General features: G+C 34.6%; 1 protein-coding gene across 8 annotated transcripts; it reads right to left on the bottom strand.

Annotated features, from left to right (window-relative positions):
- Positions 1-259: 259 nt before the first annotated feature.
- LOC142642930 (E3 ubiquitin-protein ligase MBR2-like) lies at positions 260-11,795 on the bottom strand. Of its 8 annotated transcripts, none has more exons than XM_075817377.1 (9): positions 11,437-11,795; positions 10,153-10,261; positions 9,536-9,605; positions 9,183-9,300; positions 7,145-9,019; positions 2,401-2,451; positions 1,152-1,250; positions 932-1,072; positions 260-731 (listed from the first exon to the last, which is right to left on the bottom strand). In XM_075817377.1, the coding sequence occupies exons 5-9, from the start codon at positions 8,918-8,920 to the stop codon at positions 600-602; spliced, it is 2,199 nt and encodes a 732-aa protein (XP_075673492.1). In that variant the 5' UTR covers positions 8,921-9,019; positions 9,183-9,300; positions 9,536-9,605; positions 10,153-10,261; positions 11,437-11,795; the 3' UTR covers positions 260-599. The 8 variants fall into 8 exon arrangements, with proteins under 8 accessions (XP_075673492.1, XP_075673491.1, XP_075673497.1 ...); XM_075817376.1 differs by having other exon boundaries at positions 10,157-10,261; XM_075817382.1 differs by lacking the exon at positions 9,536-9,605 and having other exon boundaries at positions 7,145-8,738; positions 8,842-9,019; positions 10,157-10,261.
- Between the last annotated feature and the right edge of the window lie 2,833 nt (positions 11,796-14,628).

The following is a 14,628-nucleotide window of genomic DNA, read 5'->3' as shown; positions in this document are numbered from 1 at the left end:
ACCTTGAATTGATCACGAGCCCACGTGAAACACTACGAGAACAGATGAATAACTTGTTGAAGACCAACAATATGCATAGGATTCTAGTATGAAATGATAAAATCAACTCTGAAATAAAGTCCAAAAATAAAATCAGTCGTAGTTTGGCCTTACGTATCCAACTCTAGTTACAGGGGATTTAATAAAATGAAGATAAAATCCTAACTAAAATATTAAAATCTACCAAAATTGATAGGTCCAACTATAGGTGAAATAAAAATTTTAAATTAAAAAAAAAGAAAGTAATTCTTATTGCCAGCACCATTTTCAATGCCAGATAATGTGATATATATAATTCCAATTTATAATTCTCATGATGATATAAATGTATCAATTGCTAAAGGTATGGGCAAACCCTTTTATGACTAAAGCAGCATTTTTTTGTTTTTTAACAAACAGCTGCATCTTTTGTCTTTCTTGAAAACAGGCAGTTCATGAATAAGAAAGACTGCTTTAGGAGAAAAAGGTATTTAAGTAATCATCCACCCAATTATGGATTTGTTGATCCATCAGCAAAGAAATAATAATTTCAGGGCTTAGAGAATGATTGATCGTCCCTCTCATTTTAACAGGGCCGTTGTTTTACAAATGGGGCACAGATTCTTCAGCAGTAGCCACTGTTTGATGCAGTTGGTGTGAAAATCATGCCCACAATCTAGTGCCCCAAGATTATCCCCATCAGCATACTCCTCCTGCATGCGATGGTAACATTTCAAGAGAAGGCAAACAAAGTTGAAACTTAAAAGTAGTTGAGTGCAGCAACTGAAAGCAGAAATCTACTAGTTATAAGAAAAAGAAAAGAAAAGGCATGGAGGAAAAGAAAGAAAGTCTAGTTATTCTCTTTTCTCCTTTTTTTTTCTCACTGCCACATATAGACAGATGGAACTCATACCTGACATATACAACATGGTTCTAAGTCAGGCAGGGATTCTGTTGCAGTAGCATATTTTCGCTGTTTCATTAACTCAAAAATGGTATCCTCGCTCAGTCCTGTGCTCACATCTCCAATGCGTTCTCCCAAAGCCAACAATTCCTGATATCCCAATCATTTGTATCAAGGGAACACTTACTAGTAAAATTTCCAATTGGAAAAATCATTTGTCCTTTCTTACCTCATAAGACATGTTATCAACATCAAGCCGCATATCTCTATGCCTGTCATGCATATCAGCCATTCCATGATATACGAAGGGATCAAAAAGCATATAGTCCTAGCATATCACCCAAAGGAAGTTCAAATGTTAGACAAAGCCATCATCAGTGTTGAATGATAAGTTCCTAGTAGCAATTTTCTGGATCACCAGAGCATCTTAGTGAACCCTAATTAGAAGCTTGCCTAACAGAGCCATCATGTAAAGGTCTGTACTTTCTCACAGTTGCAACTATGCTGATTTATGAATAGGAAAATCTTTTAGAATGTGTAAGAAAGGTGTACAAGCCAGATGGTAACCTATGTTTCCCTTCAAGATCACAAACTATTTAATCCAAACCCTAGGACTTAAATCAAACATAAGGATAAAAAAGAATATTTAAGTATCTAGGAGGATGGGGACAGGAGATGCACAAAGCTGTCATCCAATAAAAACTAAATTCACTTAAAGAATGACACCCAAACAGTTGACCATAACTCATCACCCTAAAACAATATATCAAGTTCACCCACTTAAGCCACCTATTCTAAACCAAAAGAACATAAAAATTTTATAATTAAAAAAAAAAAAAAGAAGAAGAGATTATCCAGACACCAATATTATACTTGTAATTTGTTCGTGTGCCATCAGTTGCACAGGATATCATGTATAATAGATTATTCATGTTTAAGCTAGCAGCATCATGATCCAAGATGATAAGGATACATGGGAGTAGTTAAAACTAGGTGCTTAATAATTTTTACAACATGGTGTAAAGATAAATGTAATGCGTTTCAAATTCAGCAGGAAGTTGTTTTAACCATTTTTATCCACTGCAAACAGAGAAGTACATGTATCACTATAGGGTTCACTGTTAGCAGCTAGCTACTAGGCATTATACATGATTCCATCACATCAACAAAGCATCACCGCTTTCTCTCCTGGCTGCTAATATTAAAATAGAAGGAATCTAATAATAAAAGAATCACATTAAATGATTGAAGCATTTGAAATGCACAAAAACACAACAATAGAACCATCAATCAGTTTTTGAATACCACAGTAAGAAAAGAAAGATAAATGTAACTGAATCAACTTGAGCCAGAGTAGGTTGTTAATGCAGTCAACAGGCCAAAACAAGTTCTAAGATACTGACTTCAAAGAACAACAGTAATTTAACATAAATGATAATAACAGTAAACATAAATGATTATAAAAATAAACATCGAACCTCAGCTCGTATGTTCTCACCCCTGCGCATGGCACTCAAGACTTGACGAATCTGGTACATAGAGATGGACAAAAATTGTTAGTTCCATGGGAATGCATCTGCAAAATCAATTAGCCAGTCAATGAGTTGTTATAACAACCAACATAATATTACATGTCAGACAAAAACCATGATGAGTGAGAATACAAGTAGCAAGGAGTTTTTTGTGCATAATTGGACATTCAAGTGAGTATCCTTTGGGCTAAGTGGCAGTTCCACCTCAAATAAAAATGGAATTATGGGTGGTGTCAAGAGTTGCATCCTGTGGGGTGTGAGAATTTTACACTAAAATTTTTTGAACTGGACCTTCAACACAGTTAAAACTTTTCCATTTTCCCCATTTCCCAAATATAGGTACATAGTGATAAAAGGATGACTAGTACTTTGTGATTATAAAACCCTAGCTCAACATTTAATTCATCGAGATAATTAACCCTCCATAGATCACATGTTCTGCTGCAAAGAACACCATAAAGCTATTATATATCCACGTTATGTAATATTACAACTTCCTTCTTCTTTTTTTCTTTTTTGATAGGTAAGAATAATTTTATTGAAATGAGACTACATGAAAAAGACACGAACTAGCCTAAAGAATTACAAATAGAAAAAAAAAAAAAATATATATATATATATATATATATATATATATATATATATATATATATATCTACATAGACAACATATGAATCGACTCTATGAAAGATTGAACAGAGTTACTATCTATGAGATCCATTACAAAAGATCACTCATAAAGAGAACTAATGAAGGATTCTAGCAATTGAGTGGACATGCACTCCACATCTTCAAAAGTAATATTACAAGTTCCATGCATGTCTATCTGTATGTATTTTATAAATGAAACAAATCTCAGGCATAATTTCTTCTGTTGGTCAGTAAATACATGGTATATAATATATTGTACACATAGATTTCTTGCTAACATGAAATTATCCAGTTCCAACTCGTACTTTCCGTAAAATATCCTAGAGAGAAAAAACGGGGGGGGCAAAAAAACAGAAAACAAAAACAAAGAGTAACACAGAGATTTTTTTTTTTTTTTTCAACTGTACCCACTTCCACTCCCATGTGACAGAAATCTTAGACCCATGAGCTAAAGTTGAAATAGATTTGAGAAATAATTTGCAATTAGTTACGTAAAAGAACCTATAGTTCATATGTTTGTCAAAATCATACCTCATTCAGGGAAAAACAGAATAACAACACTTGCATAACAGAAAGTTACAGACATCACATTAGTAGTCACCACGTGTTACCCAGAAATGCATGATTGGATTTTGTTTTCATGATTTACACAAACGAAAGAATTTTGAACCCACGACCCACCTTACTCTAATTTGGGAAGGATTGCTATTTGAGTTAAGGCTCATTGGCGGCTAAATCCATGATTGGAATACTCAAGATCATACCAAATAACTAACGATATCATCAAGATCCATCCTTACTCCCTGAGATCTATGAACGTGACAAGTTTCAAGAAAGCAGATCAAGGTATGATGGAGCTAATGGGTCACTGATCTTAACAGTAAGGATGGTCGACAAGGTGTGATGGGTTTGATGGGCCATCAATCTAATAGTGAGAAAGTAAATCTATGGCCAACGGCACAATACAGTGGGGGAAAGAGAACTGAAAGGGGCTGTTCAAGAGTGAGAATTAGCCGACAAATGGTTGCACGATGATTTAGCTACAAAAAAATTGAGGTAACTTTGGTTGAAAGAAGGTAATAAGAACACGTTTTTTTCCCCATCATATAAGTAAACGCTCATACTAGGAATAACTCTATCGAAAATCTAGATTGATGTGCTCACATCAAATAAAGAGGAAAATAGAAATAATTGTGCAATTCTATAGTAACCTAAATTGTGAAAAAAGAGAGGTGGAGGCCTCAAGTAGATGGGATGCAATTCTCTACCATTAATGTTGTGAATGTAGAACATCTAGAGAGACTGAGGAGGGAGAAGTCCTATACGTGCTGAAAAGCATGGACGGGTTGAAAGCAATAGGACCAGATGGTTTCACAATTGCACTAATAATAATTATTATTATAATAGTAATACTTTTGAGGATTTGGAGCAAATAGGGGACCAGCAATTATCATTGTTTGTAGGGACTTTGTTTGCTTGGTCTCTTGCTTGGGGATTCACTTCTAGGGATTCCACTCTGTCGTTTTAGATTCTCTTTCTTCTTGTACATAATTCCCTTTGTGTAGTTTTTTTCTTTTTCTGTACATACGTTTTTTGGCTGCTTCATTCTTCTTGTATGAAGTTTTTGTAAATAATAGTGTCTTACCTAAAAAATAAAAACAAACCCTGTAGGCAGTGATTAGAGAATATATTGTGAAGGCATCCCACACCTTATGAGACGGTAACATCTAAGAAAAAATATTCCACAGTTTATGAGACGGTTATCTTTGAGAAAATTTTAAATGTCTCATTACCAAAAAAGCAGAGGCTGTGGATGTAAAAGATTTTGGACCTATTAGCCTCATGGGTAGTATTTATAAAATTAAGGCAAAAGTAATGTTGAACAGATTGAAAAATGCTTTGGGGGAATTAGTATTTTACACTCAAAATGCTTTCATTCATGGAAGAGAAATCTTGGATTTGTTTCTTATAGCAAATGAGTTATCAGATAGTACGTTAAATGCTGGTATTTATTCTGCAAACTAACTAGATTTGGAGAAAGATTATGACCATGTTAATGGGGAGTTCCAACTATATCTGTTGAAGAGGTTTTGTTTTTGGGAGAAGTTGTGTAACTGGATATCATCTTGCATTTTCATTTTATGATTTCTAGTTTTGGCGAATGGAAAAAGTGGTTTTTTTTTAAGTTCAAAGGCTTAAGAGAGAGATCCCTTTATTCTATTTCTCTGTTATTGCTATGGAAGCACTAAGAAGACTACTATCAAAGGTACTTAGCTGGCTTTTATATTACCAAAGCCAGTGGCAAATCATTGGAGATTTCTCACTCTTTGCAGACAGCACACTCATTTTCTATGGAGCGGATTAACTTCTATATTTAAGGTGCGTTGGGGCTAAAGATTATGTAAATCTGAAATTGTAACGGTTGGTGAAATGAGAGATGTGGAGGAGTTGGTTGCAATTATATTTGGGATCACCTCAATTGTTGTATATTTTTTTCATAGTTGATCCCAAGCCTGGAACAAAGATGGTTGCAGTCAGCTAACGGCCAGTGTAATAAATCATCACTTTATTATGATGGAGCCACTACAGATCAGGACAATACATGTGATCGACCCTCACTCATTTATAGAGAATCCACAGCCAACCCCCAAAATTTTGAGACTAAGCTTGGTCATTGTTTGAAAAAGGATATAAAAGCTATAGGCAGGATGGAAAAAATTTCATTTGTCTAAGGAAGCCTTACAGTAAGAGTATGTTGTCTAGTCTCCAACTTAAAAATTAAGTTGGAGACTAAACATTCCATTGTCTATCCTTGATTCCATTGCTTCTTGTCAACCAATAAAATGGAAAAACTATGACATGATTTTTGTGGCCAATGATTATGAAGCCAGTCATAGTTGGAATGTGATTAAATTCATCTTGTGATTTGTAATCCTATTTCATTAGGTGGTGGTTTGGGGGTTAGGAAGCTATTGGTTTTCAACAACCATTACTTGGGAAATGATTATGAAGATATATGGAGGAGAGAAACAGTCAATGAAGAGAAGTTATAGATTTAAATGTGGGGTGATTTGGGGTGGATGGTGTTCTGATATTGCTAGGGTTCCATATGGAGTTAAAATTTAAATATGGGGTGACTTGGGGTAGATGGTGTTCTGATATTGCTAGGGTTCCATATGGAGTGAGTTTATGCAAATACCATAAGTGGATGGACCAACTAATGTAGGAAAAATTGGGAAATCCGTCTACATATGCTTGTGATCAGTTTAGAGTTAGGAGAATTTGTGGGCTTTTGGTTCAAAACCCTTTCAAAGAAGGGATAGGGCTCAAAAGAACACTAAGGCCAACGTGCCTCAAATAAAACGCTCACAAATATATATAAGGACTCTTTCTTATACTTATAGTATTTGGACTCTTGGTTTGAATAGTAAACTAAAAACCAGAAAAAAGATTAACTTGGACACAGAAAATTAAACCTACAATACTTAGGATCTCCAAGAAAATTCTAGGCTCAATTAAACTATATTAGATGTTAATTCTTTTTTCTTTATTCTCTTTTTTTGGGTTTCACTCTTGTAAGCATCTTGTGTATTAGGATAGCACCTCTTTTTGGGTTTATTTATATACTTAAATTCATTATTAGCTAGTAAAAAAGAGGGCTACAAGATCACTATTCAACAGACTTTATAAATTCCTATTTAGCTAGTTACTAGTTTGAGTTGAATTTCAAATGTTTTAATGCAAAAAGATTATTAAAGGTCAAGTGTAAGATAAGGAGAATTATGACAACCAAAATAAAATAGAAGTTAAGAGTCAAGTGATTTAGATTGAGTGAAATGTAAACAATGAAATGAGTAAGCAGCAAATCAAACTACATAATTACAGCATCACTAATAAGAATAACTCTGCACCACTGCAATACCACTACCACTATTGCACATTCAATTGAGTAAATGCCATAGCCAGAACACAGCCTCTAATTAACAAGGACATAGAAAGAGTAAACTTGAAAAGGAGAAAGTATTATCAGAATACCAACCTCAGTTACCAGTCGTCGTCTCCCTTCAATGTCAACAGCTAAAGCCCGCAAAGAATGGGGACTACCAAGAACATCATCCCCTGGTCTCTCCAAGAAGAATGCTGACCTTGGATATTGTTGGTGACGGCCCTGGCTATTAGGTCCAGACGACATCAGTGTATCTTGTGAAGAAGTAGACGGGCCTGGAGGTAATGAGGTAAAATGACCACTGGGACCTCCAGATTCTGAGTCCATGGATGGAAACAAAGACCAGGGAAATTCCGAGAGTCTTTGCTGATTTTGTGATGGGGGAGGGTGGCGAGGAATCCAGGTAGGATTGGGCAATGTATGCATGCTTGAACTGGGACCAATCCTAGCAGTGGAAGGAACTCCTCCAGAATTGCCCAAGTTTCCAGTAGCCAAACTCCAACTTGTTGGATCATTTACAGAATTTCTCACATCCGTTGCAGGTACAAACATAGGGTGCTCTGCACTGAGTCTTGGGATGCTTCTTAAGTTAGATTCTTCTCTTAATGCAGGGCCTCGTTCTCCAGAGTTAACAGAACTTGACAAGCTGCCCACTCTTGAATTGGAAACCCCATTCCACTGGAAAGAATGCATGTTTCCTGACAAACCAGGCATATGCATTGTATGAGACTGGCTTTGGGGACCACTCGAAGTTGCTGATACTGCTGCTGTGGGTCTCAAATCTGGAAATTCATTAAATGGAACAGGTCTAGGCGATTGATGAGAGGAAAGATTAGATCGCCTGATACTCCCTGTCGAAGATAAATTAAGTGGTACAGCTTCCTGTTGATGTCTAGCAACTAACCTCCTACTGTAATTCAAGAAGCTATCTGCATCCCCTGTAACACCTAAAGAAGGAAATCCATCAGTAGTCGCTCCTCTTACACCAATCCCAATGCTTAGGTTCTGCTGTTCCGGAGAACTAACAACAGGAGAATTCTGTGAGGGCATATATAAACTGTCAGAAGGATTATAATGAGTAGTGCCAGTATGCCATCCAACATTCTCACCCTGCGGAAAGGAGCTAGAACTTCCACCAGTATAAGACTGCCCAGAAGTACCTTCAAGGGACTTTCTCTTGCAGGATAAACCCCAAGTCCCCAAAGAAGGACCTGAGCCACCATTATTTTCCTCCACCATATAACTGGGGCTTCCTGATGAAGTCCCAACATTATCAAATGAACTACTAGCAGTAGATCTCTGATCTATTTCCAGTCCACTTGACCTGTTAAGATTAGGGCCTATACTAGATCCCATATCCTGGCCACTATTCCCACTGTTACCCACATATGTTGCATTTAAATTCACATTCTGGGGGATATGTGTAGAGCTGGAGCCTTGCATGAACAAAGGGCCACTTCTAACCCGATTGCCACTTATGCCAATATTAACTCTCCCGGGAAAAAGGAAATTGGTTCCTTCAAATCGCCCTTCATTCAATCTTGGACCAGATCCAGAATGAATATTGAATGAGGAAGACCAACCATGCTCAGTTTTTGTCCCATCATCATTCGCTTGGTTTTGTGGATTCATTCTAGAGCTAGTTTCACCTGTGTTCCAGCCACTAAAGCTTGGAACATCCTGTGTACTAACATTCAGACTCGTAGTCTCAGCAGAAGATACCAGATAATTTGACAGTGGACTTTCTACAGGATGTAGCGTGTTATTCAAAGAAGTCTGCTGACTCATACCTGAGGTATTAGAAACAGAACCCTGCCCAACATCCACAACTTCAGAGAAGGAATCAAAGGTAATCCTTTGCCCTTGCATCAGGGCCAATTTATTCCACGTGATAAAGACTGTATGATGTTACACAACAATCCAGCTTCCAACAAAAATGGCAGTTTATGTCTCACTTCTCAGGCACACCTGAAAGCATGCAACCAGAAGAAAAAGATACAATATACATATAAACATCAAGAGTGATTTAGATATCAAGAGAGAACAATGTCAAAATAGCTGTATAAACTCTGATATTAAACAACAGAAGTAGACAAAAAGATAATATAATGTTCTTGCAACAGGCACTTACTAGATCATATGATATTAAACTTTATACGCTCCTGTGTATGTCAACTTTGATGAATGATGTAGACTTATGACTGATTGCATCATTTCATGTCTCAACCGAGAGCCCAGACAAGCTACACCTGAGTACAACAGAAATAACCATCCTTAAAGGCAAGTGAAGGGAAAAAAGGTGCAGAAAACAATGACTTTTGGATGAGATATGCAGGTTGTTATACGCTAACCCTTAATACCCTCAAGCTGATACTTGGCAGAATCAGTTGGAGATAGGATGCCATTGATACAGGCACGATAATAATCCTCACATTCTATTTGAAGTTTTGAAATACCTTCAATGATCAAGAAAAAAGAGCTTACCTGTTGTTTAAACTGCAAATACTGGCAGTTTTAATGGGTCAATTTAATTACATATCCCTCGTTTGATAGTCTATAAAGAAAACAATGCCATGTCAGAAACATAATCAATGGTGTCTTTGCATGAATGGTGAGCTAAATGGGTTAATTTGAGGCAAATGGCCATAAAATTTTTTTTTTACAAGGTAAAATTTCTACTCTAGTATAATCTAAGTGTATATGTGTGTGAAACTCCCTCTTGGAGACTTGAACCCCGGCCCTTGCCCCCCACACCCCACAAGCACTTATACTTGTGGAGTGACCAACGCACCAAGGGTGCACGTTGAAATTTGAAAGGTCTAAGATAACACCAACATTGAACAACTATAAATCTTCCACTCCCATATCTCTCAAACATCCCATGAACATAATGAAATTTGGCTTAGTATATTTAAGTAACTCAAGCTAGGGAGAAACACTTCTTAATCCTATTTTCTAATAAATTTAAAATACTATAGCATGTCAATTGGCATTTTGATCCAATGGTTCTTTCCTCTATAGAATTGTTCAGGGACAAAAAACAAACAAACAAAAATAGGGAGTTGGGGGGGGGGGGGGGGGAGGAAGGGAGAGAGTCATACATACAAGAGTACTAAATTGAGCACCCTTTGGCACTCCAACAGGTGCCTTAAGTATGCTGTCCATACCATTGCACTTCGTTTGTTTGCCTCTAGTATGCTGTCCACATGTCTGTAAAAGCACAAACAACATACCCTACCTTAGCATGCCATATCCCATGTGACCCAACACATGTTTTACCCTAACTCATACACTACATTCATCTAGCCATCCTTATAGATATATGATTGAATTAAAACTATGGCATCCTCTACATGATGATTGCCATTTGCCATTAGGCCAAAGTCACCAATGGTTTCTTTCCGGTATAGGCAAAAACTGAATCCAGGTCCCTTATTCAAGGGCAAAAGACTTCGCCAGTAAAGCTAACTAGAACTCACATTCTTCTATTCGTCTTTTATTAATAGTATTTGTTGTTAATTTGTTGCCAAAGGAATGTTTGGAGGACCTAGAAATTGTTTTCAAATCTACATTATTTATATGAGTGGCCTAATGTTTGATTGGCAACGTCTCCTCTCTTTTCTTTTGTAGAAAACTTGATGTGTATTTACCAAAAAAATTATAATACTAAACGGATACAGTGTTCAAACTGCTAGCTTTTGGTACAAATTACATTTAGATATAATTAAAGTCATCACCAGATGAAAAATTGCAGGGAATTTATATAATAATTGCTCCACTAAAGCTCCAGATCATATCTCAATCAAGAACAAGCCTTTAAAAAATCACTAACAAAAAAACTTTTAAAGCATCAAAATTTTCTACACTAATATTATTTTTAAAAGAGAAAAAAAAAGGGACAAAAGTGAAGAAGCGAGATCATTAAGAATCAATGCATGCAAGAGTAAGCATCTGCATTCTCAGATCAAAAACTCTAACAAAGCTTTGTGAAGATCACCTAAGACACTCAATTTCAAAATACCCAATTCAAAATCTTGAATTTCTTAACACTTTGAATTATCCAATTCAGCATCAAATGCCTTAAACACAAATACCAACATCATAAACACAAATAAAATTTAAAAAATTAAAACCCAAAAAAAAAAATTCAACAGGACCATGCAGGTAAGGGGAAAAAAATAGAAAAAGTTTCAAAATTTGAGAAAAAAAAAATTAAATGGGTCAATCTGATCCCCTTCATGCTCTCAAGATTGCATCAAAATCTTCCAAGAAAACCCACAAGAAAAAAAAAGACAAAAACAAAAACAAAAGTAGGAATAATGATAATAGAAAATAAAAAAAATTTAAAAAAAAAAAGACAAATTTTTTTTCTTAGGAGAAAGCACCTGAGAGAGCTGAGGAAATTGAGAGTAAAGGAGAGGATCGGTGAGCAGAAAGATCAAATTGGATTTCAGATGAAGCAACAGGAAGAAGCACTAGCTCTTGAACCAGATTCAACAACGCTTATGACTTTTTTTCTCTCTCTCTCTCTCTCTCTGATTCCTTATTGTTCTTCTTGTTTCAGTTACTTTTTTATTTTCTTTTCTTTGGTTTTTGTAAAAGACTTGGTATTCTCTCAATACGACAAAAGAGCAACTGCGCAATCGGATGAGAGATAGAAAAAACAAGAGAGAGAGAAAGAGAGAGTGTGTGTTTGTGTCTGGCACAGTAATCCTAATCTGTGAATCTGATTTTTTTTAAGATTTGTGTTGTGAGGTTTGGGTTGGGTTTGGTTTTTGTTGTTTGTTTGGGTCTTTGGTTTTTTTTTTTTTTTTTTTTTTAAATTTTAGTGAGTACTAGGCATAGGCATAATAGCCCAAAAATGAAAAATATATTCGTTGTCTGAACAAGTTCCACGTATCTCGCATGCACTGAATCACCAATGGTCCCGCTGTGACCTCACGACTTTTTACTTTTCACTCGACAACCCATTAGGATAATCAGGAAGCTTATCTGGCTGTTTAATGTAAAACATGATTAAAAAAAATGTCATTATTATATTATATCGTTCTTAGTTTTTACTTGGAAGTTTGGAATTCTCATTTAGATTTTTTTTTTTTTAATCTCTCTACATTTGCAATATTTTGTTTAATTTTGATTCTTATTTTATTTGTTCCAATAGAAAAAATAAATTGGTTTTTCTAATATATTTTTTACATAATTGATTTGTTTACTTTAATTTGATTGCAACCTTAAAAAAATTCAAGTAAAATGAACAAAAACTTTCATTTACGCAAACATACCATAAATTCATAATCTACACAAAAATTTAAGTAGGAAAAGTAACTAATTTGAAATATATAAATAAAGTTAATGATTGGTCGATATGTAAAAGAGGGGTGGAGAGAGAAGTTACAATTTGGTGAGATTTTGGTGTTCATTTTTTGTAGTTGCTGATGGCCATTTTTTGCTAATTCTTACAAGCCCAACACAAATCAAACTTCGTGCTATTTGTACCCACTAAACAGATTGTTAAGGGTTTTTATTTGTGGTGTATATGGCAATACAATAGTGTACTATCTCTCTTACTATCTCCTTTATTTTTATTTTTATTTCATTTTAATTTATTAAGGACTTAGAGTTAGAGCATCTTTAAATTTTTGTATTGTTTGAAAAGTAAACAGATATTTTTACTTTTTGTCAATTTACTTTTTTAAATACAATTTTCAATAGACTTTTTATCATTTTTCTATCTCATTTAAATATTTTTTTTCATTAATTCTTTATTCTTTCTTTAATCTTCCTTTATTATTTTTTTATCAATTTTTTATTCATTCCCAAAACTACCTATGTTTTCCAAATTCCTAATAGCTACATTTTTAAATCTCCCAACATTATAATTTTTTCAAAATTTTCAATGATATATTTTGCCAAGGGTCTAATTTAATTATCACCCTTTCATTATTTATTTGTCAATCTTTATCAAATCTATGTTAGAACTTTGCAAGTCCTTTGAAAATTCTATAAATTTTAAATTTATCAAATATAAGTATATTTGGAATGAGTTTATTCATTAATTCTTTCCTAAATATTCATTAGTTTTTATCTTTTAATTATGAGTAATGCTACAGTTACAAATTATTTTACAACATTTTTACACACTATTGATGTGGCAAATTCTTATTAGTTCTAATATGGGTCTGCCACTAACATCACGTTTATATTTATCAATGATTATTTGAATTACTAAAATCACATCAGTAGTTTATAAAAATGTTGTAAAATAATTTGTATCTGTAGCATTGCTCTTTAATTATTAATATTCATTAACTTATCATTATCCCTTTTTATAAGTTATTATTCTTATTTATTAATTTCTAATTAATTTTCCTTAAAGAGCTGACCATTAGTTTTTTTTAGTAAAAACTTATCAATAATTTTCAATAAAAGACAAACTTATAACTTGAAGGCCACACGTTTGTCCCATTGATAAATAAAAAATAGGGTAAACTACGTATTTGGTCCTTATCCTTTACATCATATTTTATATTAGTTTCTAACCTTTTCAATTGTGTCAGTTTGGTTTCTAACATTTCAGTATCGTGTGAATGTAGTTCTTGCCGTTATCTCTTGGATGAAAAAGTCTAACGTGTTAAACGGCTTATATAAAAAAAATTATTTCCACATCTACTAGTGCCTGGACTAACCTGTCAGCATAATTTTTATTTATTTATGAAATGTCAACATAATTTTAAATTAGAGAAGAAAAAAAAACAACAAATAAGTGAAAGAGTAACTTTTGGATCAAAATCTTTTCCAAAAAAAAAACTTTTGAATCAAAATCCCTAACTCACGTCTATCAACGAAAGAAAATCCCTTTCCTCAAAAAAACAATCCCTAAGTCATGATTTCAAATTTCTTCACATTTTGGTCCTCTAGAGAGAAAGGTGAGGCACTATGGTGGCCAGATATACCAATGGTGATGCCTAACAGTGATGAATGGAGCTAAGGACTGACAAAGTTGCTAAAATGCTGATAATCTCTCTCTCTCTCTCTCTCTCTCTCTCTCTCTCTCTCTCTCTCTCTCTCTCTCTCTCTCTCTCTCTCTCTCTCTCTCTCTCTCTCTCGATATTATCTTCCTCCTAGGTTTTTATCTCTTGTTTGTTTGGAATGGACCAAAATGTGAAGGGTTCAGTTTAAGTTGGTATTGACTTCTGGTGTAGTTCTAGGCAAATTTATGTTTTTGTTCTCTTGTTCGTTCACCTTTAAGGCTCTCTTTTAATCGTGCAAATTTTTGGGTACAAGTACATAGAGAGCCCCAATTTCGTTCACCATATATGGTTCTTCAATTTGACTCTTTTGTGAAAACTCTTAAGGTAACCTTTTGATTCTTTTGTGAAAACTCTTAAGGTAACCCTCTAAAGGTCTAGTGTTGGGTGATCTTTATTTATAACATTGCAACTTGATAATTTAAATCATGTTTTCATCAGTTTGGGTTCACTGATAAAACCATGATAGCCATGCTAATTGGAAAAATAGGCACAAAGTGTGATTCCTATATTCCTTTAAATCTTGGTATGATGATGATTTTAAAGCAA

The sequence above is a fragment of the Castanea sativa genome, chromosome 7, assembly GCF_040712315.1.
Source record: "Castanea sativa cultivar Marrone di Chiusa Pesio chromosome 7, ASM4071231v1".
Classification (NCBI taxonomy): Eukaryota; Viridiplantae; Streptophyta; class Magnoliopsida; order Fagales; family Fagaceae; genus Castanea; species Castanea sativa.
Note: the sequence above shows the minus strand (reverse complement) of the source record. Positions and strands in the feature narration are given on the sequence as shown.